The sequence below is a fragment of the Orcinus orca genome, chromosome 9 (genome assembly GCF_937001465.1).
Source record: "Orcinus orca chromosome 9, mOrcOrc1.1, whole genome shotgun sequence".
Taxonomy (NCBI): Eukaryota; Metazoa; Chordata; class Mammalia; order Artiodactyla; family Delphinidae; genus Orcinus; species Orcinus orca.
The window spans coordinates 18,388,161-18,415,474 of record NC_064567.1 but is presented as its reverse complement, the minus strand read 5'-3'; the positions used below and the strand labels follow the sequence as shown (position 1 = coordinate 18,415,474).

General features: G+C 43.3%; 1 protein-coding gene across 34 annotated transcripts in view; it reads right to left on the bottom strand.

The window, feature by feature from the left end:
• SLC35B4 (solute carrier family 35 member B4) overlaps window positions 1-27,314 on the bottom strand; it is a 187,869-nt gene that overhangs the window by 71,659 nt on the left and 88,896 nt on the right. For 9 of the 34 annotated variants that reach the window (XM_049714979.1, XM_049714972.1, XM_049714976.1 and 6 more), the window contains 3 exons: window positions 26,234-26,349; window positions 21,404-21,571; window positions 10,892-10,990 (listed from right to left, as the gene is read on the bottom strand). The exons of 20 other annotated variants lie outside the window; for them this stretch is intronic. Coding sequence is in view for 1 of the 14 variants with exons in the window: in XM_049714984.1 (XP_049570941.1) it covers window positions 1,338-2,279 (942 nt within the window). In the remaining 13 variants the exon portion in view is untranslated. Of the gene's footprint in view, window positions 1-920; window positions 10,075-10,891; window positions 10,991-21,403; window positions 21,572-26,233; window positions 26,350-27,314 lie in introns of those variants that run through there. 5 more of the 34 variants (XM_049714978.1, XM_049714975.1, XM_049714984.1 and 2 more) reach the window with 4 other exon arrangements.

Below are 27,314 nucleotides of genomic sequence, written 5' to 3'. Positions count from 1 at the left end.
GTGTCCTCAAGTCCATTCTCTATGTCTGCGTCTTTATTCCTGTCCTGCCCCTAGGTTCATCAGAAACATTTTTTTTAATACTCCATATATATGTGTTAGCATATGATATTTGCTTTTCTCTTTCTAAGTTACTTCACTCTGTATGACAGACTCCATTCACCTCACTACAAAGAGTTCAATTTCATTTCCTTTTAAGGCTGAGTAATATTCTACTGTATATGTGCCACATCTTCTTTATCCATTCATCTGTCAATGGACACTTAGATTGCTTCCATATCCTGGCTATTGTAAACAGAGCTGCAATGAACATTGTGGTACATGACTCTTTTTGAATTACAGTTTTCTCAGGGTATATGCCCAGTAGTGGGATTGCTGGGTCGTATGGTAGTTCTATTTTTAGTTTTTTAAGGAACCTCCGTGCTGTTCTCCATAGTGGCTGTATCAATTTACATGTCCACCAACAGTGCAAGAGGGTTCCCTTTTCTCCACACCCTCTCCAACATTTCTTGTTTGTAGATGTTTTGATGATGGCCATTCTGACTGGTGTGAGATGTTACCTCATTGTAGTTTTGATTTGCATTTCTCTAATGATTAGTGATGTTGAGCATCCTTTTATGTGTATGTTGGCAATATGTATATCTTCTTTGGGGAAATGTCTATTTAGGCCTTCTGCCCATTTTTGGATTGGGCTGTATGTTTTTTTGATATTGAGCTGCATGAGCGGCTTGTATATTTTGGAAATTAATCCTTTGTCAGTTGCTTCATTTGCAAAAATTTTCTCCCATTCTGAGAGTTGTCTTTTTGTCTTGTTTATGGTTTCGTTTGCTGTGCAAAAGCTTTTAAATTTCATTAGGTCCCATTTGTTTATTTTTGTTTTTACTTCCATTTCTCTAGGAGGTGGGTCAAAAAGTATCCTGCTGTGGACTTCCCTGGTGGCGCAGTGGTTGAGAGTCCGCCTGCCGATGCAGGGGACACGGGTTCGTGCCCCGGTCTGGGAAGATCCCGCGTGCCGCGGAGTGGCTGGGCCCGTGAGCCACCGCCGCTGAGCCTGCGCGTCCGGAGCCTGTGCTCCGCAATGGGAGAGGCCGCAACAGTGAGAGGCCCGCGTACTGCAAAAAAAAAAAAAAAAAAAAAAGTATCCTGCTGTGATTTATGTCATAGAATGTTGTGCCTATATTTTCTTCTAAGAGTTTTATAGTGTCCGGCCTTACATTTAGGTCTTTATTCCATTTTGAGTTTATTTTTGTGTATGGTGTTAGGGAGTGTTCTAATTTCATTCTTTTACATGTAGCTGTCCAGTTTTCCCAGCACCACTTATTGAAGAGACTGTCTTTTCTTTATTGTATATTCTTGCCTTCGTTATCAAAGATAAGGTGACCGTACGTGTGTGGGTTTATCTCTGGGCTTTCTATCCTGTTCCATTGATCTATATTTCTGTTTTTGTGCCAGTACCATACTGTCTTGATTACTGTAGCTCTGTAGTGTAGTTTGAAGTCAGGGAGCCTGATTCCTCCAGCTCCGTTTTTCTTTCTCAAGATTGCTTTGGTTATTTGGGGTCTTTTGTGTTTCCATACAAATTGTGAAATTTTTTGTTCTAGTTCTGTGAAAAATGCCATTGGTTGTTTGACAGGGATTGCATTGAATCTGTAGATTGCATTGGGTAGTAGAGTCATTTTCACAGTGTTGATTCTTCCAATCCAAGAACATGGTATATCTCTCCATCTGTTTCTATCATCTTTAATTTCTTTCATCAGTGTCTTACAGTTTTCTGCATACAGGTCTTTTGTCTCCCTAGGTAGGTTTATTCCTAGGTATTTAATTCTTTTTGTTGCAATGGTAAATGGGAGTATTTCCATAATTTCTCCTTCAGATTTTTCACCATTAGTGTATAGGAATGAAAGAGATTTCTGTGTATTAATTCTGTATCCTGCTACTTTACCAAATTCATTGATTAGCTCTGGTAGTTTTCTGGTAGCATCTTTAGGATTCTCTATGTATAGTATCATGTCATCTGCAAACAGTGACAGTTTTACTTCTTCTTTTCCAACTTCGATTGCTTTTATTTCTTTTTCTTTTCTGATTGCTGCAGCTAAAATTTCCAAAACTATGTTGAATAATAGTGGTGAGAGTGGGCGGCCCTGTCTTGTTCCTGATCTTAGAGAAAATGGATTCTGTTTTTCACCATTGAGAATGATGTTTGCTGTGGGTTTGTCATATATGGCCTTTATTATTTTGAGGTAGGTTCCCTCCATGCCTACTTTCTGGAGAGTTTTTATCATAAATGGGTGTTGAAATTTGTTGAAAGCTTTTCTGCATCTATTGAGTTATTCATATGGTTTTTATCTTTCAATTTGCTAGTATGGTGTATCACATTGATTGATTTGTGTATCTTGAAGAATCCTTGCATTCCTGGGATAAGCCCCACTTGATCATGGTGTATGATCCTTTTAATGTGCTGTTGGATTCTGTTTGCTAGTATTTTCCTGAGGATTTTTGCATCTATGTTCATCAGTGATATTGGCCTGTAGTTTTCTTTCTTTGTGACATCTTTGTCTGGTTTTGGTATCAGGGTGATGGTGGCCTCGTTGAATGAGTTTGGGAGTGTTCCTCCCTCTGCTATATTTTGGAAGAGTTTGAGAAGGATAGGTGTTAGCTCTTCTCTAAATGTTTGAAAGAATTCGCCTGTGAAGCCTTCTGGTCCTGGGCTTTTGTTTGTTGGAAGATTTTTAATCACAGTTTCAATTTCAGTGCTTGTGATTGGTCTGTTTATATTTTCTATTTCTTCCTGGTTCAGTCTCGGAAGGTTGTGCTTTTCTAAGGATTTGTCCATTTCTTCCAGGTTGTCCATTTTATTGGCATAGAGTTGCTTATAGTAGTCTCTCATGATCCTTTGTATTTCTGCAGGGGCAGTTGTTACTTCTTTTTCATTTCTAATTCTGTTGATTTGAGTCTTTTCCCTTTTTTTCTTGATGAGTCTGGCTAATGGCTTATCAATTTTGTTTATCCTCTCAAAGAATCAGCTTTTAGTTTTATTGATCTTTGTTGTCATTTCCTTCATTTCTTTTTCATTTATATCTGATCTGAAATTTATGATTTCCTTCCTTTGCTAACTTTGGGGTTTTTTTATTCTTCTTTCTCTAATTACTTTAGGTGTAAGGTTAGGTTGTTTATTTGAGATTTTTCTTGTTTCTTGAGGTAGGATTGTATTGCTATAAACTTCCCTCTTAGAACTGCTTTTGTTGCATCCCATAGGTTTTGGGTCATCGTGTTTTCATTGTCATTTGTTTCTAGGTATTTTTTGATTTCCTCTTTGATTTCTTCAGTGATCTCTTGGTTATTTAGTAGCGTATTGTTTAGCTTCCATGTGTTTGTATTTTTTACAGTTTTTCCTGTAGTTGATATCTAGTCTCAGAGCATTGTGGTGGGAAATGATACTTGATACAATTTCAGTTTTCTTAAATTTACCAAGGCTTGATTTTTGACCCAAGATATGGTCTATCCTGGGAAATGTCCCATGAGCACTTGAGAAGAAAGTGTATTCTGTTGTTTTTGGATGGAATGTCCTAGAAATATCAATTAAGACCATCTTGTTTAACGTATCATTTAAAGCTTGTGATTCCTTATTTATTTTCATTTTGGATGATCTTTCCATTGGTGAAAGTGGGGTGTTAAAGTCTCCTACTATTATGGTGTTACTTTCGATTTCCTCTTTTATAGCTGTTAGCATTTGCCTTATGTATTGAGGTGCTCCTATGTTGGGTGCATACATTTTTACAATTGTTGTATCTTCTTCTTGGAGTGATCTCTTCATCATTATGTAGTGTCCTTCTTTGTCTCTTGTAATAGTCTTTATTTTAAAGTCTATTTTGTGTGATATGAGAATTGCTACTCTGGCTTTCTTTTGATTTCCATTTGCATGGAATATCTTTTTCCATCCCCTCACTTTCAGTCTGTATGTGTCCCTAGGTCTGAAGTGGGTCTCTTGTAGACAGCATATGTATAGGTCTTGTTTTTGTGTCTATTCAGCCAGTCTACGTCCTTTGGTTGGAGCATTTAATCCATTTACATTTCAGGTAATTATTGATATGTATGTCCCTATTACCATTTTCTTAAGTGTTTTGGGTTTGTTATTGTAGCTCTTTTCCTTCTCTTGTGTTTCCTGCCTAGAGAAGTTCCTTTAGCATTTGTTGTAGAGCTGGTTTGGTGGTGCTGAATTCTCTTAGCTTTTGCTTGTCTGTAAAGGTTTTAATTTCTCTGTCGAATCTGAATGAGATCCTTGCTGGGTAGAGTAATCTTGGTTTTAGTTTCTTCCCTTTCATCACTTTAAATATGTCCTGCCACTCCCTCCTGGCTTGCAGAGTTTCTGCTGAAAGATCAGCTGTTAACCTTATGGGAATTACCTTGTATATTATTTGTTGCTTTTCCCTTGCTGCTTTTAATATTTTTTTTTGTATTTAATTTTTGATAGTTTGATTAATATGTTTCTTTGTGTGCTTCTCCTTGGATTTGTCCTGTATGGGACTCTCTGCACTTCCTGGACTTGATTGACTATTTCCTTTCCCATGTTAGGGAAGTTCTCGACTATAATCTCTTCAATATTTTCTCAGACCCTTTCTTTTTCTCTTCTTCTTCTGGGACCCCTATAATTCGAATGTTGGTGCGTTTAATGTTGTCCCAGCAGTCTCTGAGACTGTCCTCAATTCTTTTCATTCTTTTGTCTTTATTCTTCTCTGCAGTAGTTATTTCCACTATTTTATCTTCCAGATCACTTATCTGTTCTTCTGCCTCAGTTATTCTGCTATTGATTCCTTTTAGAGAATTTTTAATTTCATTTATTGTGTTGTTCATCAATGTTTGTTTGCTCTTTAGTTCTTCTAGGTCCTTGTTAAACATTTCTTGTAGTTTCTCCATTCTATTTCCAAGATTTCTGATCATCTTTACTATCATTACTCTGAATTCTTTTTCAGGTAGACTGCCTGTTTTCCCTTCATTTGTTTGGTCTGGTGGGTTTTTTCCTTGCTCCTTCATCTGCTGTGTGTTTTTCTGTCTTCTCATTTTGTTTAACTTACTGTGTTTGGGGTCTCCTTTTCACAGGCTGCAGGTTCATAGTTCCCGTTATTTTTGGTGTCTGTCCCCAGTGGGTAAGGTTGGTTCAGTGAGTTCGTGTAGGCTTTCTGGTGGAGGGGACTGGTGCCTGTGTTCTGGTGGGTGGGGCTGGATCTTGTCTTTCTGGTGGGCAGGGCCACATTTGGTGGTGTGTTTTGGGGTGTCTGTGTACTTAGTGTGATTTTAGGTAGCCTGTCTGCTAATGAGTGGGGTTGTGTTCCTGTCTTGCTAGTTGTTTGGCATGGGGCATCCAGCACTGGAGTTTGCTGGTCGTTGGGTGGAGCTGGGTCTTAGCATTGAGACGGAGATCTCTGGGACAGCTCTTGCCAACTGATATTACATGGGGCCAGGAGGTCTCTGGTTTTCTGATGTCCTGAACTCGGCTCTCCCACCTCAGAGACTCAGGCCTGACACCAGGCCAGAGCACCAAGACCCTGTCAGCCACACAGCTTTCAAAAGAGAGTGGTGTGTATGGTGAGTCTGGCCTCCAGCCGCTGGGCCTGATGCTGACGTTCCCGTTCCTGCTCCCGCCTCAGAGCATCTGCTGACCCCACCTGTTCTCACTTTATAGGTACAGACAAGGAAACCGAAATTTACAGAGGTTGAATAACCTGCACCAGGGCAGTTACTGTCTGAGCTGGCACGTGAACATGCTCTTTCCCACTATGGATCATGTCCTGAGAGTTCATTCTCCCCAGGCTTATTTTTCCAGCAGAGCTACAGTCTATATCTCCAAAACTTTTAGCAGAAAGTAGTTTTCTCTTCCATGTTGCACTGATTTCAACAAGTTCTAACAGTACAGGGAAGGTAACTGGAAGATGAGCTTTAAGCTTCAGCCTAACGTCAACGGCACAGCCTCACCAGCGTCAGCACATGGGACAGCTACTTGTCCAGGACCGATGTCCTCCAAGATGCTTTAGATTGCCCTACTTTTTATTTCAGCCATGACAGATGGCTTATCAAGAACAAATAACCCTGTGAGCAGTAACGAGGAGAGGAGAGTGGCCAGAGGACCTCCAAGGCAGAGGAGGTTTTTTGTTCCTACCCACCTCTTTAAGACAATGATAGCTTGTTCCTACGCAGAATATTTTCCAAAGTTTTCGATGATGTGTCAACAGGTGTTTTTTCCAAGTGTGGTTTTTGCATACTGCTTTCCCCTCACTGCTCTGATTGCTGAAAGTTGCATCATGCCCTTGGAAAGTGGAGCATCGGTCCCTGATCTCCTGCTGGAGAATAATTATTCTCTGAATGTGGACCTGGAAAATTCCGTCTTTAACAAACCTACCCCACTTGCTTTAGCTTGGTCTTAAGGGGAAGGGTGAGGGAAGGCAGTTCTTTCATGCAAAATCAAAACAACCCAGAATTAAGATCAACTCTGTTTACCCTGAGGCACCAATGTTGTAGTCTGGGTTTTTGTTAAAAATAAAAGTTTCGGCATTTCATTATTAACAAACCCTGTAACAATACAGATGCTCTTTTTGTCATTGTTAAAGAGTCAGCATTGGTTTCCTCCCCCAGACCCCCAACACCCCCAGTTTCATGCAACAGTGTGGAGGGTGGTACGGGGGGCAGGTGGATTTGAAAAGAGGACGTTCCAGTCTGCTCAGCTTCAGGCCTGTGGGGGCAACAGCTGAGAAAGGAGGCTGCAGCTCATCCAGAGATGCCACGTGTTGACAAGGCAGCTGGGGGATTCTAGGAAACTAGCGTCTATGTGAAACTACTTGGCTGCAGGCTGTCCTTACACAGACAGATCCTTGAGGTGGATCTCATTATCCGTAGTTTTGCAATCCCCAAACAGTGAAATAGAAGCTCGGAGAGGTTGATAGTTAACCCAGGGTTACTTACCGAAGATTCACTTCTCTATTTAAAAGCCTTCATTGATCTCCTATATCTTTACAGAAAAAACAAAAACAAAACCGAACTTCCTTCCAGGGCCCTTCTCACCCTATCTTCCCAGCCTCATTTCATACTCTCCATCCCATGCATGGGGCCTGGGTTACGAGAGGCACCTGGGCCTCCCCCAGCAGGCGCTGGCCACCTTTGTCCAGCCTTGCTGCGTTGCACCTGTTATTTCTGTCGCCAAAGCCCTCGCTTTAGAACCACCTGGCAAATGTCTGCTCATTTCTTCAATTCTGCTCAGGTGCGACCTCATCTTCCAGGCAGTTCTCCCGACCTCATCCTGAGTTGGGACTCTGGCTTAAAAGCCCCTGTGGCCCCCCGTGCTTTGTGTATCCTGCACAATGCTGTGCAAATCTGACCACTAGTCATTTCAAGACTAACTCTCCTCAGTGGCTTCCCATCACCCACAGAATAATGTCCAAAGCGTAGCATCGGATCTGTGGCCCTCTTGCTGTGAACGCTTCCCCTCACTTTTTCTTCTAGAACTGCATTGACCAATTTGGTAGCTACTAGCCCTGTGTGGTTATGTAAATTTAAAGAATTTAAAAATAAATAAAATGGAAAACTCACTTCTTAGTAACATTAGCCACATTCCAAGTACTCAGTAGAAATGTGTGGCGTGTGGTTACCATGTTGGAGAGATTTAGAGAACATTTCCGTTGTCAGAACATTAGAACAGAACAGAAAGTTCTATTGGACAGCACTGTTCTAGAACCATCTACCCCCACTTCCTGTACCGCCTCTGTGTCTTTACTTGTGCTGGTCCCTCCCCAGTCATTTTTAAACCCCCTAAGTCTGCCCCTTCTAGTCCCAGCTGGGCAAACTGCAGAACCTCATGCTTGAGGAATGGCCTTCACTATTGCCACTGTCCTGTTTTTACCTTATCAGGTGGTAGAGTGTCCCTGCTGGATTAAAGGTGATTTGGGCTCTATTTGGAGGTTATCATTTCAAGGCCAACAAATTCCATTGGTTTGTGTGGAAAGATACAGCTACTGTAGAATGTTTTTTACCTTCTATTGACCTGGGACCCCGTGATTCATCTGCAGCGACAGCTTCCATACCACAGTATCATCAGAAAGATCTCAGCACCCTTATTGGCATTCTATAAAATCCTTAGTGACAATTCTGAGCTGATGGAAGGGTCTTATGCATCATGAATATGAATATCATTATTCAAATGCCTCTGGTAGATGTCAAAGATAAAAGGAAACGTTTTATTTTGTGTTCATTAAGCACTAGAAGGTATGTTTCCCCTGGATGAGACTCATTAAGCCTGTAATGGTTAACGGGAGTTAAATTCCAACATCACATCAAGGAGGAGAAATGATCCCTCAAGTATTTGGAAACTCCTTCCTCCAAATTGCAGATCAAAGCTAGGTTATGAACTTCTGTGCTGTCTTGCTAATGGATTAGACTAACTGCATTCTTTGAATTTTTTTTCCTTTCCAAACACTAACTTTCCCTAAATAGAGATGATTACAGAAATTTTGTAAGCGTGAGGGATTGTGAGGTCTACCAGAGCCAGCCACTGTTACCGGGTTTCCCTCCAGGGGAGAGAAACTAAAATTGTATAAACGGCAGTTCTATATCAGGGGCTTTACTTATGCCCTCTCACATCTCATAGAATCCCAGTGAGATGTTTGCTTCTGTCTTATCCATGAGGAAACTGAGGCCTGGATGGTGACGTAACCTACTTCAAATCACACGGCTGATAGGAGGATGAGGCAACAAGCCCAGTGCTGTCTGGTTTAAAAACACATTCTAATCCACTGTTTTGGGCCAGCTCCCAAGTGTCTGTCAGATACCTACTCTGTGATAAATTTTACATACGGGGCTGTGGTAGGCACCCAAGAAGAGGAAAAACAGAGCTAAAAGGATTGCCAGAGAGGTGTGATTGATTCACACGAACTCATCCAGGCTATCTGCTGATGTGGTGTTCTCTCCTGCTGATGAAAAAATGAATGAATCCCAGATCATGGTGAGCGAGTAGCTAGGAAAGTGCCCTTGAGGTGCCTTGGGAGAGGAAGGGGGAGGTCAGGGGTGTGGACAGCGCTGAGTGGTGTCCTCAGCATGCTTGTGGGATGGGACCTTCCTCCCTGCATCTCACCTCAATGTGGGGGAGGCTTCTGGTGACTTCTGGAAGGAGAGATCTCAGAAAGCTCAGCCCCATTCAGAGTTTAATAACATTTAAGACAAAATGTCTCTGCTGCTGAAGATGGAGGAGAAAATGGATTCCTGCTCTCCTTACACCATCTTCCTGCGACTGCTTTTGGGCTCTAAGTAGAACTCAGCCCAGCTTTGTCGTCTTCCCTCCCAGGACCCATTCAGTGGGTCTGGATAATATTTGTGCTTTTCTCCTTTGTGCTCTCTTTGGCTTATCCTGTCTGGAGTGAAATGTGAGGCCCAGGGAAAAAAAGAAATGGATTTGCAAAGCAATACTTGGAGTAACAGACGACCCTGCTGAGACCCCACCTGGAAGACTGTGCTCAGCTCTGAGCATCTAATTACCAGCCGGGTACCGACAAATGGGGTGAGTGTTGGGAGGAAAGATACAAGAGTGATGGAGGGCTTATAAAACTGGATTTATGAAGAAAGATTAAAAGAGCTGAATGGTGGAGACCCGTAAATGATGATCTGGGGGAACTCGGGGACCATCTACTCATATCTGACGGTCGCAAACAGTCAGCAGAGTAAGAATTATTTTGCTTAGGCCTAAGAAATACAACAACGGGTAATGAAAAGAAATATATAATAATAATAGACTGTAATTTTATACCTATTCCCATCCCAAGAAACCTCAACACATTTTATAGCTCAGTATAATATATACCCTACAGTGGGGTGTATGGAGGCTATAAAGCGGCTTGTAATTTAGATAAAGCTTTTGCAAAATAATAATATTTAGTGAGAGGGTAATGGGCACTTTGCATATGAAGTGCAGAGCCCTGGTTACGTTTTGCTTGCTGCCTACTCACGGGCAGAGTGGAAGTGGACGAGGATTGCTTTGTATAAGTAAGACCACTTACCAAGTTTTCTGCTGCCATTTTCAGAGACACACACAATTCAACCCTGTTTTACAGAAAAAAGAAAACCTTCCTAGTCCGAGAAATACAGGTCTCAGAAAACCACAGAGGCTGCTACAGCTCAGCTCTGAACACACGCTCAGGTTGTCAGCTACCTGCCAGAGCAGCAGACACCAGGGACCACAGCCAGACCTCTGGGTCTCTACCCTGCTCCCCTCCAGACCCTGGACACTTAGGAATTGGGCAGGGTCCTTTGTCTCTCTCTCTGGACCTCAGCTTTCTCAGCCTTCACTGGAGGAGGCAAATCTCTGTCCCTTTTCTGAAGGTGATGCTGAGCAGTGCTGAGACTTGCCTTTTGCTGTTCCCTCTGCCTAGAATGCTCCTTCCTCCAATATCCACATGACTTACTTCCTCACTGCATTCAGCTTTCTGTTTAAATGTCAAATTGTAGACAGACTGCATCTGGCGACCCTTCTACAAGAGCAATACCCTCGCCACTTTGTTACCCTCCAACCCCTTACCTTCTTTTTTTTTTTTTTTTTTTTTTTTTGCGGTACGTGGGCCTCTCACTGCTGTGGCCTCTCCCGCTGCAGAGCACAGGCTCCGGATGCGCTGGCTCAGTGGCCATAGCTCACGGGCCCAGCCACTCCGCGGCATGTGGGATCTTCCCGGACCGGGGCACGAACCCGTGTCCCCTGCATCAGCAGGCGGATTCTCAACCACTGCGCCACTAGGGAAGCCCTTCTTCATTATTTTTAAGGCATATTTATCAACATTCGAAATATATCATATATCATATCATATATCACACATTTTACGTCTCTTTTGACTAGAACGTAAGTTCCTTCAGGAAAGGGGCTTACCTGTTCCATCCACTGTGGCATCACCAGCAGCAGTAATGTCATTGGATGCTACACTTAACCTTCCCCAAATGATTTGACCTTTCCAAATGACATCGGGATCTATAAGGAGAGAGGGGGAGAGAGGGTCTCAAAGAGAAGGAATAATTGCAAACTGAAGGAAGTCATAGGCTCCAGAAACTTGGTTCTTTTATCACTTCTCCTGCCCCTTGTAAGTGGGACCAAGAGGTCTGCCCTTACTTGCTGAGCTGTTGTGCAGAGAAAAACCTTCTGCAAAAACAAAGCCGAGCGTCACCTCCCTGACTACCTGAGGCACTGCTCAGGAGACGGGGAGAAAAAGCCAAGGCCACATGGCCTTTCTGTCACACGGCCTCACAGCGTGTCCCTGGAGGTTGTGTGTCTATGTCTGCTCCACCCTTGATTAAATGAAGTGGTTTCAGAGGCTCCCCGCATGACGAGTAGCATACGGCGGCCTCATCTCCCAAGACAACAAGTCACTTGCTTGTTCTGCTTCTCAAATCTCCTATGCAGCTCTCGTGAGGCCCCCCACCAAGGATGGTGTCCGCCTCCTCCAGGTTCCCATATCTCTACCTGGCATACTGTTGACTCTGCATTAAGGACCATAAATGAAAAGGATGCTGACACCTGCCAATAAAGGAACCAGAGGGGAGAAACCTCTGAATCCTCTTGATGCTTCAGCAACTTACAGGTTCAGGACAATCACTGAAAACTTAGGTTGGAATAACACATTGCCAGCCATTAAGATTCTTAACCTGGTGAGAGGCAGGAAAAGCACAGCAGCAAAGCGCCTCTTCCACTCTCCCGGCTACTTGGAACTGCGAGACATACAGCCCGTCAAAGTACACGTTGTGCAAACAGCCTGTGCCAGAGACTTCAGGTGCCTGTGATCATCAGCAGAGGGGAGTTGGCCCGGATTTATAGATTTCCCTAGGATGAGATCGTTACTTTATACATATATCCAATCCTACATGAAAAGTTTCTTTATAATCCCTTTACAACTTTCTGCAAGTTTATGCAAAGTAGAAGGCAAGGAGCTTATAGACATAAAACCTGGACTCCAGTAGGAGATGACCATGGGTCCCAAGATAGTTCTAAAATTTCAGGCTTTAAATCTGGTTCCTGCAATGTGAAGTTTCCTCGAGTTGTAATCTTGTGCCTCAGTGTTCCTATCTATAAATTGCAGAGAAGTTCACTAGTGTATCCCATAGGACTATTATAAGGGTAAGAATTTTAAGAGATTAAAAACATGCTGCAGACATAAACTACATGTGCAATGTATAAGGTTCCCTTATTCTGAGACACCAAAAAGATACATCAAGTAAACTCCCTTTGCTAATATTTACTGAGCATAGGCTGTGGGTGGCCAGGAAGTGATAGGGGAGGGGGGTGGACCAGTCTCAGACACAAAACCTCCAGGGACATGCCGTGACATGTCTCTGCGTGACAGAGAGGACATTTGGGCTTGGCTTTTTCTCCCCATCTCCTGAACACTGCCTTGGATATTCAGAGTTGATACTCCCCTTCATTTTTGCAGAAGGTTTTCTCTGTCCAACAGCTCGGCAAGCAAGGGCAGAGCCCTTGGTCCCACTTACGAGGGAGAGAAGAAATGATAAAAGAACAAAGTTTCTGGAGCCCATTAACTTCCCTTGATTTGCAAATTATTCCTTCTCTTTGAGGACCGCCCCCCCCACCCCCCGCCATCTTCTTACAGACCCAGATGTTATTTGAGAAGGTCAAATTAGAAATACAAGACCAAAAAAGCCAGGTACCAGTTAAGAAGTACCTTTTCTGAAAGAAAGCATTAATGGAGCCACCTCAGATGCTCTGTGCAGACTTTCCACACTAGGTGGGTAATGATGAAGGGACCCCTCTTCTTTCTTTTTAATCAAAGATACCCATTTTCCTTTTCGGTTCTTCACCTGGCAGTGTGGAGAGTTCATTAACCGGGTGGCCAAAGGGAGCCCGTTGGGCAATGTGCTTTAGAAGGGAAGGAATTAGGTCTATTTGATGTTTGAGGCTACATTTTGTGGGAAAAAATTACACAGATAGATTTATTTTGGCTCCCGAAATGGTGAATGACAGAGTTGAAAGTTCAGTGTGATTTGGGCATTGCGGCTGCCTCAGTGAGCCTGTGCTGAGGTGAAACCTGGACCATAAAGTTCTCTAAAAGATAATGTCCTGCTCCATTTGCGGAGAAATTCTATCTGAGTCATATGTCATATGTCACAGTCAGATGTCATCCTGAACATGCACAGAGGTAAATAAATCCAGAGATGAAAGTGGCAGGATGTGGGCAGCATTCTGAGCATTGGGTGGAGGGATAAGTTTAATTGAGTTCAGTATGTGTAATTTTGTGTGTGTGCAAATGATTTTTTTGAGGCTCTCTCTATCAAGCTTTAATTTAGGAACGTAAAGTTGGTCTATAAGAGTTAATGGGCTCTAATTTTAACATAAAACACGGAAGAAGGGGAAACTGTGCGGCGTTATGGGAAAAGTAACCACATATTTGGAATCAGATGCTGGCTTCAAACCCTGACTCGGCTTCTTATTAGGTGTTGTGACCTTATGCAAGTTGTTTAAAAACCTGCAGCTTCTGTTTCTTCACCAGTAAAAGGGAATAATATCATCCATTATAAGCCCGAGAATTCAGTGATACTATATATGTAAAGCTCCCAGCACACGGGATGCACTCAATTAGCTTTAACCTCTTTCCACCCTCTGTCTACCTTAAGATGCATCAGATGAAACACACAGCCAAGGTTAATGGAGAAGGCTCTGTTTCCTGCGTGAGAGAGCTGTTGCTGATTGTGCCTCCAGGTACCCGGTCTCACGGTGGCCAGATCAAATCCACAGCCTCAGGAGGCTTCGGGGCCCCCAGGGGGCTCTGGGTAGCTGCTCACTGTACACCAACTCCGTTTAGAATCCAGATCCCTTAATGCTTCATTCCTCTTTGGAGATGTGATATGACCTTGGGGAAGTCAGCCTCACCTGGGCGTGGGGAGCCTGGATGATCAGTGAAGTGACCAAACACACCTCTCTTCCATGCTTGCTGCATGGTCAGGCACGTGCACTTCCACCTTGGGTCCCAGAGAAGAGAGAGGTGTGGGGTGCTCAATGGCATTCTCAGAACTCCTGCAGGAAGCCTTGCTCTCGTGGTGCTGCTGGGGAGTAACCACAGGCTCTGCGGAGGACTGCAATACAAGCCACTCCTATCTCCCTGTGACCTGTGACACTTCTTTCCTCCTGAGTGAATGTACTGAGCAGTTACGCCCTCCCTGCCTTGGCAGGCCAGGTGTCATTCTGTCTTGTGAAGCAGGGGAGAACTTTGCCTTCCACTTTCTCCTGCTTTCTCCTCCATCCTTTCGGATTCTCCTAGAGATTTTTCTGCTTACAATCAAGTCTTGTTCAACACAAACAGGAAAAATCACTTCCCTCAAGCTAATGGCCTCCACAGTCCTTAGAAATGCTGATATGTGTCTAGCATGGCTTAAAACCAACTCAGGACGCCCCTGTAGGAGATTTCCTAGTTGCAGGAAAGTGGGCTGGGGTGAGCTGGAAGCGATTTGGAAGTAAAGAGGAAAGCATGAGAGCCAGGGGGGCTGGGGTGCGTCAGGAGGATTTATGAGAAGTAGAGAGGTGGGGTCTTTGAATAAGAAGTGTGATTCAGGGGAGGGAGGGATGTAACCAGACTGGTTGGTGAGCCCGGCTCTCTCTTAATTATACTGGGTTGGCCAAAAAGTTCATTTGGGTTTTTCTATAACATCGTTCTGTAAGAAAAAAGAGCAATTCTCACACAGGAGGAACCAAGATGGCACAGTAGAAGGATGTGCTCTTACTCCCTCTTGCGAGAAGACCAGAATCACAACTAGCTGCTGGACAGTCATTGACCGGAAGGCACTGGAACCCACCAAAAAAGATACTCCACATTGAAAGACAAAGGAGAAGCCACAATGAGACGGTAGGAGGGGTGCAATCACAGTAAAATCAAATCCCTTAACTGGTGGGTGGGTGACTCACAGACTGGAGAATACTTATACCACAGAAGTCCACCCACTGGAGTGAAGGTTCTGAGCCACACGTCGGGCTTCCCAACCTGGGGGTCGGGCAACGGGAGGAGGAATTCCTAGAGAATCAGACTTTGAAGCCCTGTGGGAATTGATTGCAGGACTTCAACAGGATTGGGGGAAACAGAGACTCCACTCTTGGAGGGCAAACACAAAGTACTGTGCGTATCAGGACCCAGGGGAAGGAGCAGTGACCCCAGGGAAAACTGAACCAGACCTACCTGCTAGAGTTGGAGGGTCTCCTGCAGAGGTGGGGGGTGGCTCTGTTTCACTGAGGGGACAAGGACACTGGCAGCAGAAGTCTGGTAAGTAATCCTTGGTGTGAGCCCTCCCAGAGTCTGTCATTAGCCCCACCAAAGAGCCCAGGTAGGCTCCACTGTTGGGTTGCCTCAGGCCAAACAACCGACGGGGAGGGAACCCAGCCTCACCCATCAGCAGTCAAGGGGATTAACGTTTTACTGAGCTCTGCCCACCAGAGAAACAGTCAGCTCTACCCACCACCAGTCCCTCCCATCAGGATACATACACAAGCCTCTTAGATAGCCTCATCCAGCAGAGGGCAGAGAGCAGAACCAAGAAGAACTACAATCCTGCAGCCTGTGGAACAAAAACCACATTCACAAAAGATAGACAAGATGAAAAGGCAGAGGGCTATATACCAGATGAAGGAACAAGATAAAACCCCAGAAAAACAACTAAATGAAGTGGAGATAGGCAACCTTCCACAAAAAGAATTCAGAATAATGAGAGTGAAGATGATCCAGGACCTGGGATAAAGAATGGAGGCAAAGATCGAGGAGGTGCAAGAAATGTTGAACAAAGACCTAGAAGAATTAAAGAATAAACAAACAGATGAACAATACAATAACTGAAATGAAAACTACACTAGAAGGAATCAACAGCAGAATAACTAAGGCAGAAGAATGGATAAGTGACCTGGAAGACAGAATGGTGGAATTCACTGCTGTGGAACAGAATAAAGAAAAAAGAATGGGGCTTCCCTGCTGGTGCAGTGATTGAGAGTCCGCCTGCCGATGCAGGGGTCACGGGTTCATGCCGTGGTCTGGGAAGATCCCACATGCCGCAGAGCGGCTCGGCCCGTGAGCCATGGCTGCTGAGCCTGCACGTCCGGAGCCTGTGCTCTGCAATGGGAGAGGCCACAACAGCGAGAGGCCCGCGTACCGCAAAAAAAAAAAAGGAAAAAAGAATGAAAAGAAATGAAGACAGCCTAAGAGACCTCAGGGACAACAGTACATGCAAGAACATTAACATTATAGTGGTCCCAGAAGGAGAAGAGAGGGAGAAAGGACCAGAGAAAATATTTGAAGAAATTATAGTTGAAAACTTCCCTAACATAGGAAAGGAAATAGCCACCCAAGTACAGGAAGGGCAGTGAGTCCCATACAGGATAAACCCAAGGAGAAACACACTGAGACACATAGGAATCAAATTGGCAAAAATTAAAGACAAAGAAAAATTATTAAAGTGGCAAGGGAAAAATGACAAAAAACATACAAGGGAACTCCCATAAGGTTAACAGCTGATTTCTCAGCAGAAACTCTACAAGACACAAGGGAGTGGCATGATATACTTAAAGTGATGAAAGGAAAGAACCTACAACCAAGATTACTCTACCTGGCAAGGATCTCATTCAGATTCGATGGAGAAATCAAAAGCTTTACAGACAAGCAAAAGCTAAGTGAATTCAGCACCACCGAACCAGCTCTACAACAAATGCTAAAGGAACTTCTCTAAGTGGGAACACAAGAGAAGAAAAGGACCTACAAAAACAAACCCAAAACAATTAAGAAAATGGTCACAGGAACATACATATCAATAATTACCTTAAACGTGAATGGATTAAATGCTCCAACCAAAATACACAGGCTTGCTCAATGGATACAAAAACAAGACCCATTATATGTTGTCTACATAGAGACCCACTTCAGACCTCTTGTAGACACATACAGACTGAAAGTGAGGGGATGGAAAAAGATATTCCATGCAAGTGGAAATCAAAAGAGCGCTGGAGTAGCTATACTCATATCACATAAAATAGACTTTAAAATAAAGAATGTTACAAGAGACAAGGAAGGACACTACATAATGAAGAAGAAGAAGAAGAAGATATAACAATTACAAGAAGAAGATATAACAATTATAAATATATATGCACCCAACATAGGAGCACCTCAATACATAAGGAAACTGCTAACAACTATAAAAGAGGAAATCGACAGTAACACAATAATAATGGGGGACTTTAACACCTCACTTACACCAATGGACAGATCATCCAAAATGAAAATAAATAAGGAAACAGAAGCTTTAAATGACACAATAGACCAGATAGATTTAATTGATATTTATAGGACATTGCATCCAAAAACAGCAGGTTACACTTTCTTCTCAAGTGCACATGGAACATTCTCCAGGATAGATCACACCTTTGGTCACAAATCAAGCCTCAGTAAATTTAAGAAAATTGAAATCATATCAAGTATCTTTTCTGACCATAATGCTATGAGATTGGAAATGAATTTCAGGGAAAAAACCGTAAAAAACACAAACACATGGAGGCTAAACAATACGTTACTAAATAACCAAGAGATCACTGAAGAAATCAAAGAGGAAATCAAAAAATACCTAGAGACAAAAGACAATGAAAACATGATGATCCAAAACCTATGGGATGCAGCAAAAGCAGTTCTAAGAGGGGAATTTATAACAATACAATCCTACTTAAAGAACCAAGAAAATTCGCAAATAAACAACTTAACCTTACACCTAAATGAACTAGAGAAAGAAGAACAAACAAAACGCAAAGTTAGTAGAAGGAAAGAAATCATAAAGATCAGAGCAGAAATAAATGAAATAGAAACAAAGAAAACAAGAGCAAAGATGAATAAAACTAAAAGCTGGTTCTTTGACAAGATAAACAAAATTGATAAACCATTAGCCAGACTCATCAAGAAAAAGAGGGAGAGGACTCAAATCAATAAAATTAGAAGTGAAAAAGGAGAAGTTAAAACAGACACCACAGAAATACAAAGCATCCTAAGAGACTACTACAAGCAACTCTATGTCAATAAAATGGATAACGTGGAAGAAATGGACAAATTCTTAGAAAGGTATAACCTTCCAAGACTAAGCCAGGAAGACAGAGAAAATATGAACAGACCAATCACAAGTAATGAAATTGAAACTGTGATTAAAAATCTTCCAAGAGGGCTTCCCTGGTGGCGCAGTGGTTTAGAGTCCGCCTGCCGATGCAGGGGACGCGGGTTCGTGCTCCGGTCTGGGAGGATCCCACATGCTGCAGAGCGGCTAGGCCCGTGAGCCACGGCCACTGAGCCTGCGCGTCCAGAGCCTGTGCTCCGCAATGGGAGAGGCCACAACAGTGAGAGGCCTGCGTACCGCAAAAAAAAAAAAAAAAAAAAAAAAATCTTCCAAGTAACAAAAGTCCAGGACCAGATGGCTTCACAGGTGAATTCTATCAAACATTTAGAGAAGAGCTAACACCCATCTTTCTCGAACTCTTCCAAAAAATTTCAGAGGAAGGAACACTCCCAAACTCATTCTATGAGGCCACCACCACCCTAATACCAAAACCAGACAAAGATACTACAAAAAAAGAAAAATCACAGACCAATATCACTGATGAATATAGATGCAAAAATCCTCAACAAAATACCAGCAAACAGAATCCAACAACACATTAAGGATCATACACCATGATCAAGTCGGATTTATCCCAGGGATGCAAGGATTCTTCAACATATGCAAGTCACTCAATGTGATACACCATTTTAACAAATTGAAAAAAAACCCCAACAAACTGAAGAATAAAAACCATATGATCATCACAATAGATGCAGAAAAAGCTTTTGATATAATTCAACACCCATTTATGATAAAAACTCTCCAGAAAGTGGGCATAGAGGGAACCGACCTCAACATAATAAAAGCCATATACGACTAACCTAGAGCAAACATCATTCTCAATGATGAAAAACTGAAAGCATTTCCTCTAAGATCAGGAACAAGACAAGGATATCTGCTCTCACCACTATTATTCAACATAGACTTGGAAGTCCTTGCCACAGCAATCAGAGAAGAAAAATAAATAAAAGGAATACAAATTGGAAAAGAAGTAAAACTGTCACTGTTTGCAGATGACATGATACTATACATAGAGAATCCTAAAAATGCCACCAGAAAACTACTAGAGCTAATCAATGAATTTGGTAAAGTTGCAGGATACAAAATTAATGCACAGAAATGTCTTGCATTCCTACACACTAATGATGAAAAATCTGAAAGAAAAATTAAGGAAACACTCCCATTTACCATTACAACAAAAAGAATAAAATACCTAGGAATAAACCTACCTAGGGAGACAAAAGACCTGTATGCAGAAAACTATAAGACACTGATGAAAGAAATTAAAGATGATACAAACAGATGGAGAGATATACCATGTTCTTGGGTTGGAAGAATCGATATTGTGAAAATGACTCTACTACCCAAAGCAATCTACAGATTCAATGCAATCCCTATCAAATTACCAATGGCATTTTTTGTGGAACTAGAACAAATCATCTTAAAATTTCTTTGGAGACACAAAAGACCCCGAATAGCCAAAGCAGTCTTGAGGGAAAGAAACGGAGCTGGAGGAATCAGGCTCCCTGACTTCAGACTATACTACAAAGCTACAGTAATCAAGACAATATGGTACTGGCACAAAAACAGAAACATAGAGCAATGGAACAAGATAGAAAGCCCAGAGATAAACCCACACACCTATAGTCGACTAATCTATGACAAAGGAGGCAAAGATATACAATGGAGAAAAGACAGTCTCTTCAATAAGTGGTGCTGGGAAAACTGGACAGCTACATGTAAAAGAATGAAATTAGAACACTCCCTAACACCATACACAAAAATAAACTCAAAATGGATTCGAGACCTAAATGTAAGACCAGACACTATAAAACTCTTAGAGGAAAACATAGGAAGAACACTCTTTGACATAAATCACAGCAAGATTTTGTTGATCCACCTCCTAGAGTAATGGAAATAAAAACAAAAATAAACAAATGGGACCTAATGAAACTTAAAAGCTTTTGCACAGCAAAGGAAACCATAAATAAGACGAAAAGACAACCCTCAGAATGGGAGAAAATATTTGCAAACGAATCAATGGACAAAGGATTAATCTCCAAAATATATAAACAGCTCATGCACCTCAATATTAAAGAAACAAACAACCCAATCCAAAAATGGGCAGAAGACCTAACAGACATTCCTCCAAAGAAGACATACAGGTGGCCTAGAAGCACATGAAAAGCTGCTCAACATCAATAATTATTAGAGAAATTCAAATCAAAACTACAAAGAGGTATCACATCACACCAGTTAGAATGGGTATCATCAGAAAATCTACAGACAACAAATGTTGGAGAGGGTGTGGAGGAAAGGGAACCCTCTTGCACTGTTGGTGGTAATGTAAATTGATACAGCCACTATGAAGGTTCCTTAAAAAACTAAAAATAGAATTACCATATGATGCAGCAGCAATCCCACTACTGGGCATATACCCAGAGAAAAGCATAATTCAAAAAGACACATGCACCCCAATGTTCAATGCAGCACTATTTACAATAGCCAGGTCATGGAAGCAACCTAACTGCCCATCGACAGATGAATGGATAAAGAAGATGTGGTACATATATACAATGGAATATTACTCAGCCATAAAAAGTAACGAAATTGAGTCGTTTGTTGAGACGTGGATGGATCTAGAGAGTGTCATACAGAGTGAAGTAAGTCAGAAAGAGAAAAACAAATATCGTATATTAACGCATGTATGTGGAACCTAGAAAAATGGTACAGATGAACCGATTTGCAAGGCAGAAGTTGAGACACAATGTAGAGAACAAGCGTATGGACACCAAGGGGGCGAAACTGCGGGGTGGGGGGTGGGGATGGTGGTGTGCTGAATTGGGCGATTGGGATTGACATGTATACACTGATGTGTATAAAATTGATGACTAATAAGAACCTATTGTATAAAAAATTTAAAAAAATAAAAGCAATTCTCTCTCTGCCTCTTTAAGACACTTATCAGGAAAGGCATATATTACCTTCCACAGGTTTTTGTGACAGAATTGGTATTTCTTTCGAATGCAGCCCTGCACTGAGACATGCCTTTAACAAAACAACCCAGCTAAATTCAGGGGCCAGGAGTAATCGTGACATGTTTAATGTGCCCTGGACACTGGTGACAGTGGTTGAACACATCATGTTCGTTTGCTCACCTAACCCTTACAGCAATCTTACATTTATCCCCATTTCACAGAGGAAGAAACCAAGGCTTAGCAGGGTTTAAATTTAAAAAAAAATTAAACAACAAGTCTTTATTTCTCACCGTTATGGAGGCTGGGAAATCCAAGATGAAGGCGCCGGCAAATTCAGTAAAGTCACACAGATGTCAAGCGGTGAAGGAGGTAGAAGGTGAAGGGTAGAAGCAGTAGAAACGCAGGAGTATCTGGCTCCAGAGTCCATGTGTTCTCCCTCTCCCCGCACTCTGTTCTCCCTCTGTTATAGAAGATGCTATGTCTTGGGAAGGCAGCTGTGCTCACCACTGCACCAGCAACACTGGGCTATGTCTCTGGACATCGCACAAGTGAATCGCTGGAGTAGCACGGACCCAGTTAATCCACACAATGCACCTGTGCTGAGCAAGACGGCGAGAGTCAATCCTCTTTGGCTTTTAAATTTAGAAGCCTTCACAGGAATATGCTTCTCAGTTCACAGTTGCCCTCTCAAGCAAAGCATTCCATGGCTTAACTATCTCAGGAGACCTTCAATGCCTTTCAGCAGTGCCCATTCACTCAAAATTTGGAATGATGAATGGGCAAGGAAAATCAGCAAATCCAAGATATGGTCAAGCATGGGAATAGATGCTTAACTGTTGTTCAGGGACAGAAGGAAAAGGGATATAAGTTTCTTAGATTTAATATGGACCCCAGAGTATGCTTCAAGATATGTTTCTGACGGATTTACAAGGATGTCCACCTCACCCCATCAATAAAATCGGGGCAACAGAGAACACAGGTAGGGGGATGGGTGCAGTTCATCAGGGCATAACTTCTGAAATCAGAGGGCAGAGTTGGGGAGAAATGAATAGTATAAACTCAGGACCGGAAGGAATTTTGAAAAGTTATCTAATCTGTCCCCCTAAATCATCTAAGGCAGGTTCATTTTATTTTGAAAGACCCCCAGGGAAAGACACTCAGAAACCTCTTTTTGGTAGAGCCATTGCAGTGTTAGCAACTCTCGCTTGCAGAGACTTAATCCCCCCTAATTCATCACCTGCCGCAGCAAAAACAAGCTGAGGGGGTCTATTTTTCTAAGGATTTACACCCCTACATACTTCCAAAATGTGTGTGAGGCAACACGCTGATAGAGTTGGCTCAGAGTTTAAGGAAAAGAGAATGTAAAAAAGCTGACCGTTATGAGATGTGTTGCCCTAAAGAAAGACAAAGGATGGCCTCAGTGTGTGAACATCTGGGCTGGACTTTGTATAACTGGAATGGAGCAGAGAGAGTCCCAGGGCTATAGCTGGTGCAGAGTGAAAGAACCATTTGTAAGTTGCTTTGAAATAGTCTAGGGAAAGAAGAAAGTGGCAGTAGGTAAATTCTGACACAGTAGAAGGTTTGAGGAAGTAATCCTCAAATTTTAGGGTCTTAGTTTACAACCTGTGTCACGGAGGGTCCTTAAGGAATCCGTGCGTCTATGTGGGGAAGTTCAAGTGAATTCTGCCATCATTCCAAACCTGGATGGATGAATGATCTATAAAAAGGCAAGTCCAGGTGATAGAAAGAGGAAGGCACCTCCTGGGAAAGGGAGAACCTGTGGTTCTAGTGGTGGCAGCAATTAGGGAAGACATTGGCCGCGGGCAGGGATGCCGGCTAAGCCAGGACGGTGTCTGCTGCAAGGGCAGAAGGAGGCTTGCTATCATGTGTAGCACAACAGGAAAGAGACTCATCAGTCTCTGTGAAGGTACTACGCTGACCTTTAAGGCATAGCTACAGAAGAGTGTTTCATGCTGACAGGCTGAAAGAAAATGCAAATGTTGAAAGAAACTGAACTGAGGGTGAGGAGCCTTAAATTGGTTGGAGGCAATCTAGGCTGTGTGAAAACACAGTGTGCATAATTTGGAAGCTAGAAATACTCCTTCTCTTCATTAAGAGGAAGATTGTTCAGTCATGGTGTTCCTATTATTGCTATGGTTACTACTGCGAACTCAACTCAATAATTAAACTGGGGTCCGAGGTGCTTTACGAAGACCAAACACCAGGATGGATATCATGGTGTGAAGGTGAGGCAAATCTTGCACAATTCCTTCAGAGGCATAAAACAAAAACTAATAGAAAAGGAAAAGGAAAAATGAAAAGAAAGGGGACTGAGGGCTTCTCCTTGTGGACCCTTGTGTGACCTGCACCTTAGTGGGAAGTCCGGGACTTGGATGGAAGGAGGAGCTGAGGGATGGATGGATGGATGGATGAATAAGTGGATGGAGGGATAGATAGATGGATGGATGGATGGATGGATGGATGGATGGATGGATGGATGGATGGATGGGTAAGTGGATGGAGGGATAGGTGGATGGGTGGGTGGTGGATGGATGGATGCATGGATGGATAGGTAGGCAGATGGATGACTGGATGTTTACAGTTAAAATTTACCTAGGGCTTCCCTGGTGGCGCAGTGGTTGAGAGTCCGCCTGCCAATGCAGGGGACACGGGTTCGTACCCCGGTCCGGAAGATCCCACATGCCGCGGAGCGGCTGGGCCCGTGAGCCACAACTACTGAGCCTGTGTGTCCGGAGCCTGTGCTCCGCAACAAGAGAGGCTGCGACAGTGAGAGGCCCGCGCACCACGATGAAGAGTGGCCCCCGCGCGCCACAACTAGAGAAAGCCCTCGCACAGAAATGAAGACCCAACACAGCCAAAAATAAATAAATTAAAAAAAAAAAGTTTACCTAGAATATCTATAAAGCAGGAAGGGGCTGGGAGGAAAAGATGGATAGTGCCATCGTTAGCTATGTGTAATAGACAAATTCTGGGGCACTGGCAGCACACCCCCCACGCATAGGCCTTGAACTGGTGTTGGTTTAGGTGACTATATCAGCAGCTGTTGTGCTAGCTTTTACCTCCTGCCTTTTCCTTGCTCTGTGACAGCTCGCTTGTCCGGTTTTCTTCATTACTCTCCGGCCATTGCCTCTCAGACTTCCTAGCTGATTTTCCTCTACCTAAGCTCTAGATGTTAGAGTTGTTCACTCTCAGCCCTGGGCCATGTTCTCACTCACTTTGTATTTTCTCCTTGGGTGAACTCACCCACTGCTGTGATTTTAAAACCCTCTTTATCCTGATGGCTCTAACATTTATCCTTCTTGGCCAGAGCCCTCTCTGAGCACTAGATTCATATGTACAATGACCTACTCTTCAACTCTGACGTCTCAGAGGAAGCTGATGCTTCACGTGTCTGAAGCAGAGCAGTTTTCCCCTCCTGCCCCATCTTCTCCTGCTCCAGGGCTCTGGTCTCGGTACTGGCACCTGCCCCCACCCAGTTGCTCAGACCAGAAATCTGGGGAGCATTCTCAGTTCTACCCTTTATCTCATTACCCCTCTTCCCAATAAAATACATCCCAACACCTGTTATGTCTGTCTCCCAAATTTATCTTGAATCCTTTCCTTCTCTTCTCTTCATCTCTGTTGTCATAACCTTGGACTAAGAAGCCAGCACATTTCTCCTCTGGACCCTCAGTTGCTCCCTGTTTCCTCCCTGTTTCCACTCTTCCTTCCCAGTAACAAGTTCATGCTGTCACCAGAATGATCTTTCAAACTAAACCAAAAAATGATGCATCTGCTTAAAATACTGTCATTGTGCCCCACTGCACTGCCAGCAAAATACTTCAACCTGGCTGTGAGATCTAGCTCACACCTGTGAGATCTAGCTGAGTCCTGAGACTCAGCCCAATTCAGCCTCTGGCCACACTGGCACGTAAGGTTCTCAAATAAACTCAGCTCTGCCCTGCTGTGGGGTTTCGTTCGTGTGGTTCCTTGGCCTGGAATATTCTTTCCCTTCCCTTTGAATGACTAATTCCTACTTCTTGTTCAGAGTTCAGCTTAAATGTCACTCCCTCAGGATAGCAATTTGAACCACCAATTTATATAACACCCCAGTCTTGGTCTATTGAGGCTTCTATAACAGAATGCCATAGACAGGGTGGCTTATTTAGACCAGAAATATATTTCTCACAGCTCTGGAGGCCAGGAAGTCCAAGATCAAGCTGGCAGATCCTGTGTCTGGTGAAGACCCTCTTCCTGGTTCATAGATGGCCACCTTCTCACCATGTCCTCACACAGCAGAAGGGGTGAGGGAGCTCTCTGGGGTCTCTTTTATAAGGGCACTAATCTCATTCATGAGGGCACCACCCTCGTGACCTAAGCACCTCCCAAAGGCTCCTCCTAATACCATCACACTGGGGGCTAGGTTTCAAGATATGAATTTGGGGGGTGGACCCAAACATTCAGTCTATAGCACACCCCCAAGCATTCTTCTCTACCATAGCAGTCTGTACGTCTGCATACTACTTCCTCTCACTTTGTAATTTATAAATTTATGTGCCTATTTTGGTAGTATCTTTTTCTCTCTACTAAATTATAACTCCATAAAGGCTGGTGGTACTTTTTTTGTTTGTTGTTCACAAGTTTCTATTTTCTAGGAATCTGGAACTGAGAATCAGAGACGGTGTCAGTCTCTGCTGGTTGCCTGCACTGAAGACAAGTCCTCCAGGAGCTGTGGGAATGAGTCTCTTGCCAGAGAAGAGAAAGCAAGAGGAGAGACTCCCACAAGAGCAGTGACATAGACCCAGTGGTGGAGAGACAGAGACAGAGACGCAGAGAGAGGCAGCTACACCCATGCTCGCTCTGGTTTTGTTTTGTTTTTCCTTATAAAGTCTCAGAATCCTCACACCAACCCCCTTTTAGCTTGGGCTAGGCTGAGTGTATTTCCATAACCTAAAACCAATAGGGGCTGGTTGGAGACAGAGACAGAACAATTGGAAAAAATTTCCTTAGCAATTTAAGCAAAAAATATAAATCTTGAACGACTCGCTGCAACTGACCCAGTGACAAATTTCAGGAACTGGGGCATGAGCTCTCCACATCCCCGTTGATTTGCCTGTTACCTGTCTCTGGCTTTGGAGGGTCCTTCTCTGACCTACAGTCTCTCCAACTGTCTTCATGCTGGAATGTAGCTGTGGCTGAGGAAGGCCAAGTCTCTGACCACCCAGACACCGGTCACCTGGAAGCAGAGTTAGATGTGAGCCCTGGAGTTCTCTCTCTTTGCAGCTGCAGCACTGTAGAAGCCATTCAGGGCAATGATGGATTTTGTGTTTCTACCTTTGAAGGACGAGGCCGGGCTAATGCAACATACCCTTCCCGAAAATGATGCATGTCTAGGTTTCTGTGCTTTAGGGTATGTGATTTCTGAAGGGTAAACATGGCCTTAAAGGGGAAAATTGTTCTGCTTAACTATGCAGAGAATTCCCAGCAGTTCCTTTAATTTGGTTTTCTCCAATAGGGCACATTTGCATTTACTGACTTGTGGCTTTTTAGAATAGCAAATGAATCTCTCTCTTCTCTGTGTTTCACTGAATGACTAGGCGGTCTCTAAGCTACAGTAACATTAGCCAGTCCCCCTGAGATTTGGAGGCCCGTCCATCTAGCTGGCTTGTTTCTTTTCCTCCACCATCCCTCTCCCACCTTTTTTCATTTTAGATCTTTCTGGTCATGTGAGGACTGAACCTCAGAAATGAGTGTGTATGTGTGTGTGTGTATGTGTGCAACACACAGATGCAGTAGGATGGGGATAGGAGAGGAGAAGGGAAAAAGTGTATGGGGCTTCCCTGGTGGCGCAGCGGTTGAGAGTCCGCCTGCCGATTCAGGGTACGCGGGTTTGTGCCTCGGTCCGGGAAGATCCCACATGCCGCGGAGCGGCTGCGCGTCCGGAGCCTGTGCTCCGCAACGGGAGAGACCACAACAGTGAGAGGCCCGTGTACCGCAAAAAAAAAAAAAAAGAAAGAAAGAAAAGAAAAACTGTATGAAGTCTTGTTTAGGATAAAAAAGATCGCTTTGATCTACAGCTGAAGTTAGTAAAGGGAAGGGGTGGGTGTTCTTATTGTGTTACAATTTAATGTTTTATTAGCCCTTCACGTGTGGCACTTAATATTTGGTGTTAGTGACACGTGTTACCAGTGGCTTCCCCCC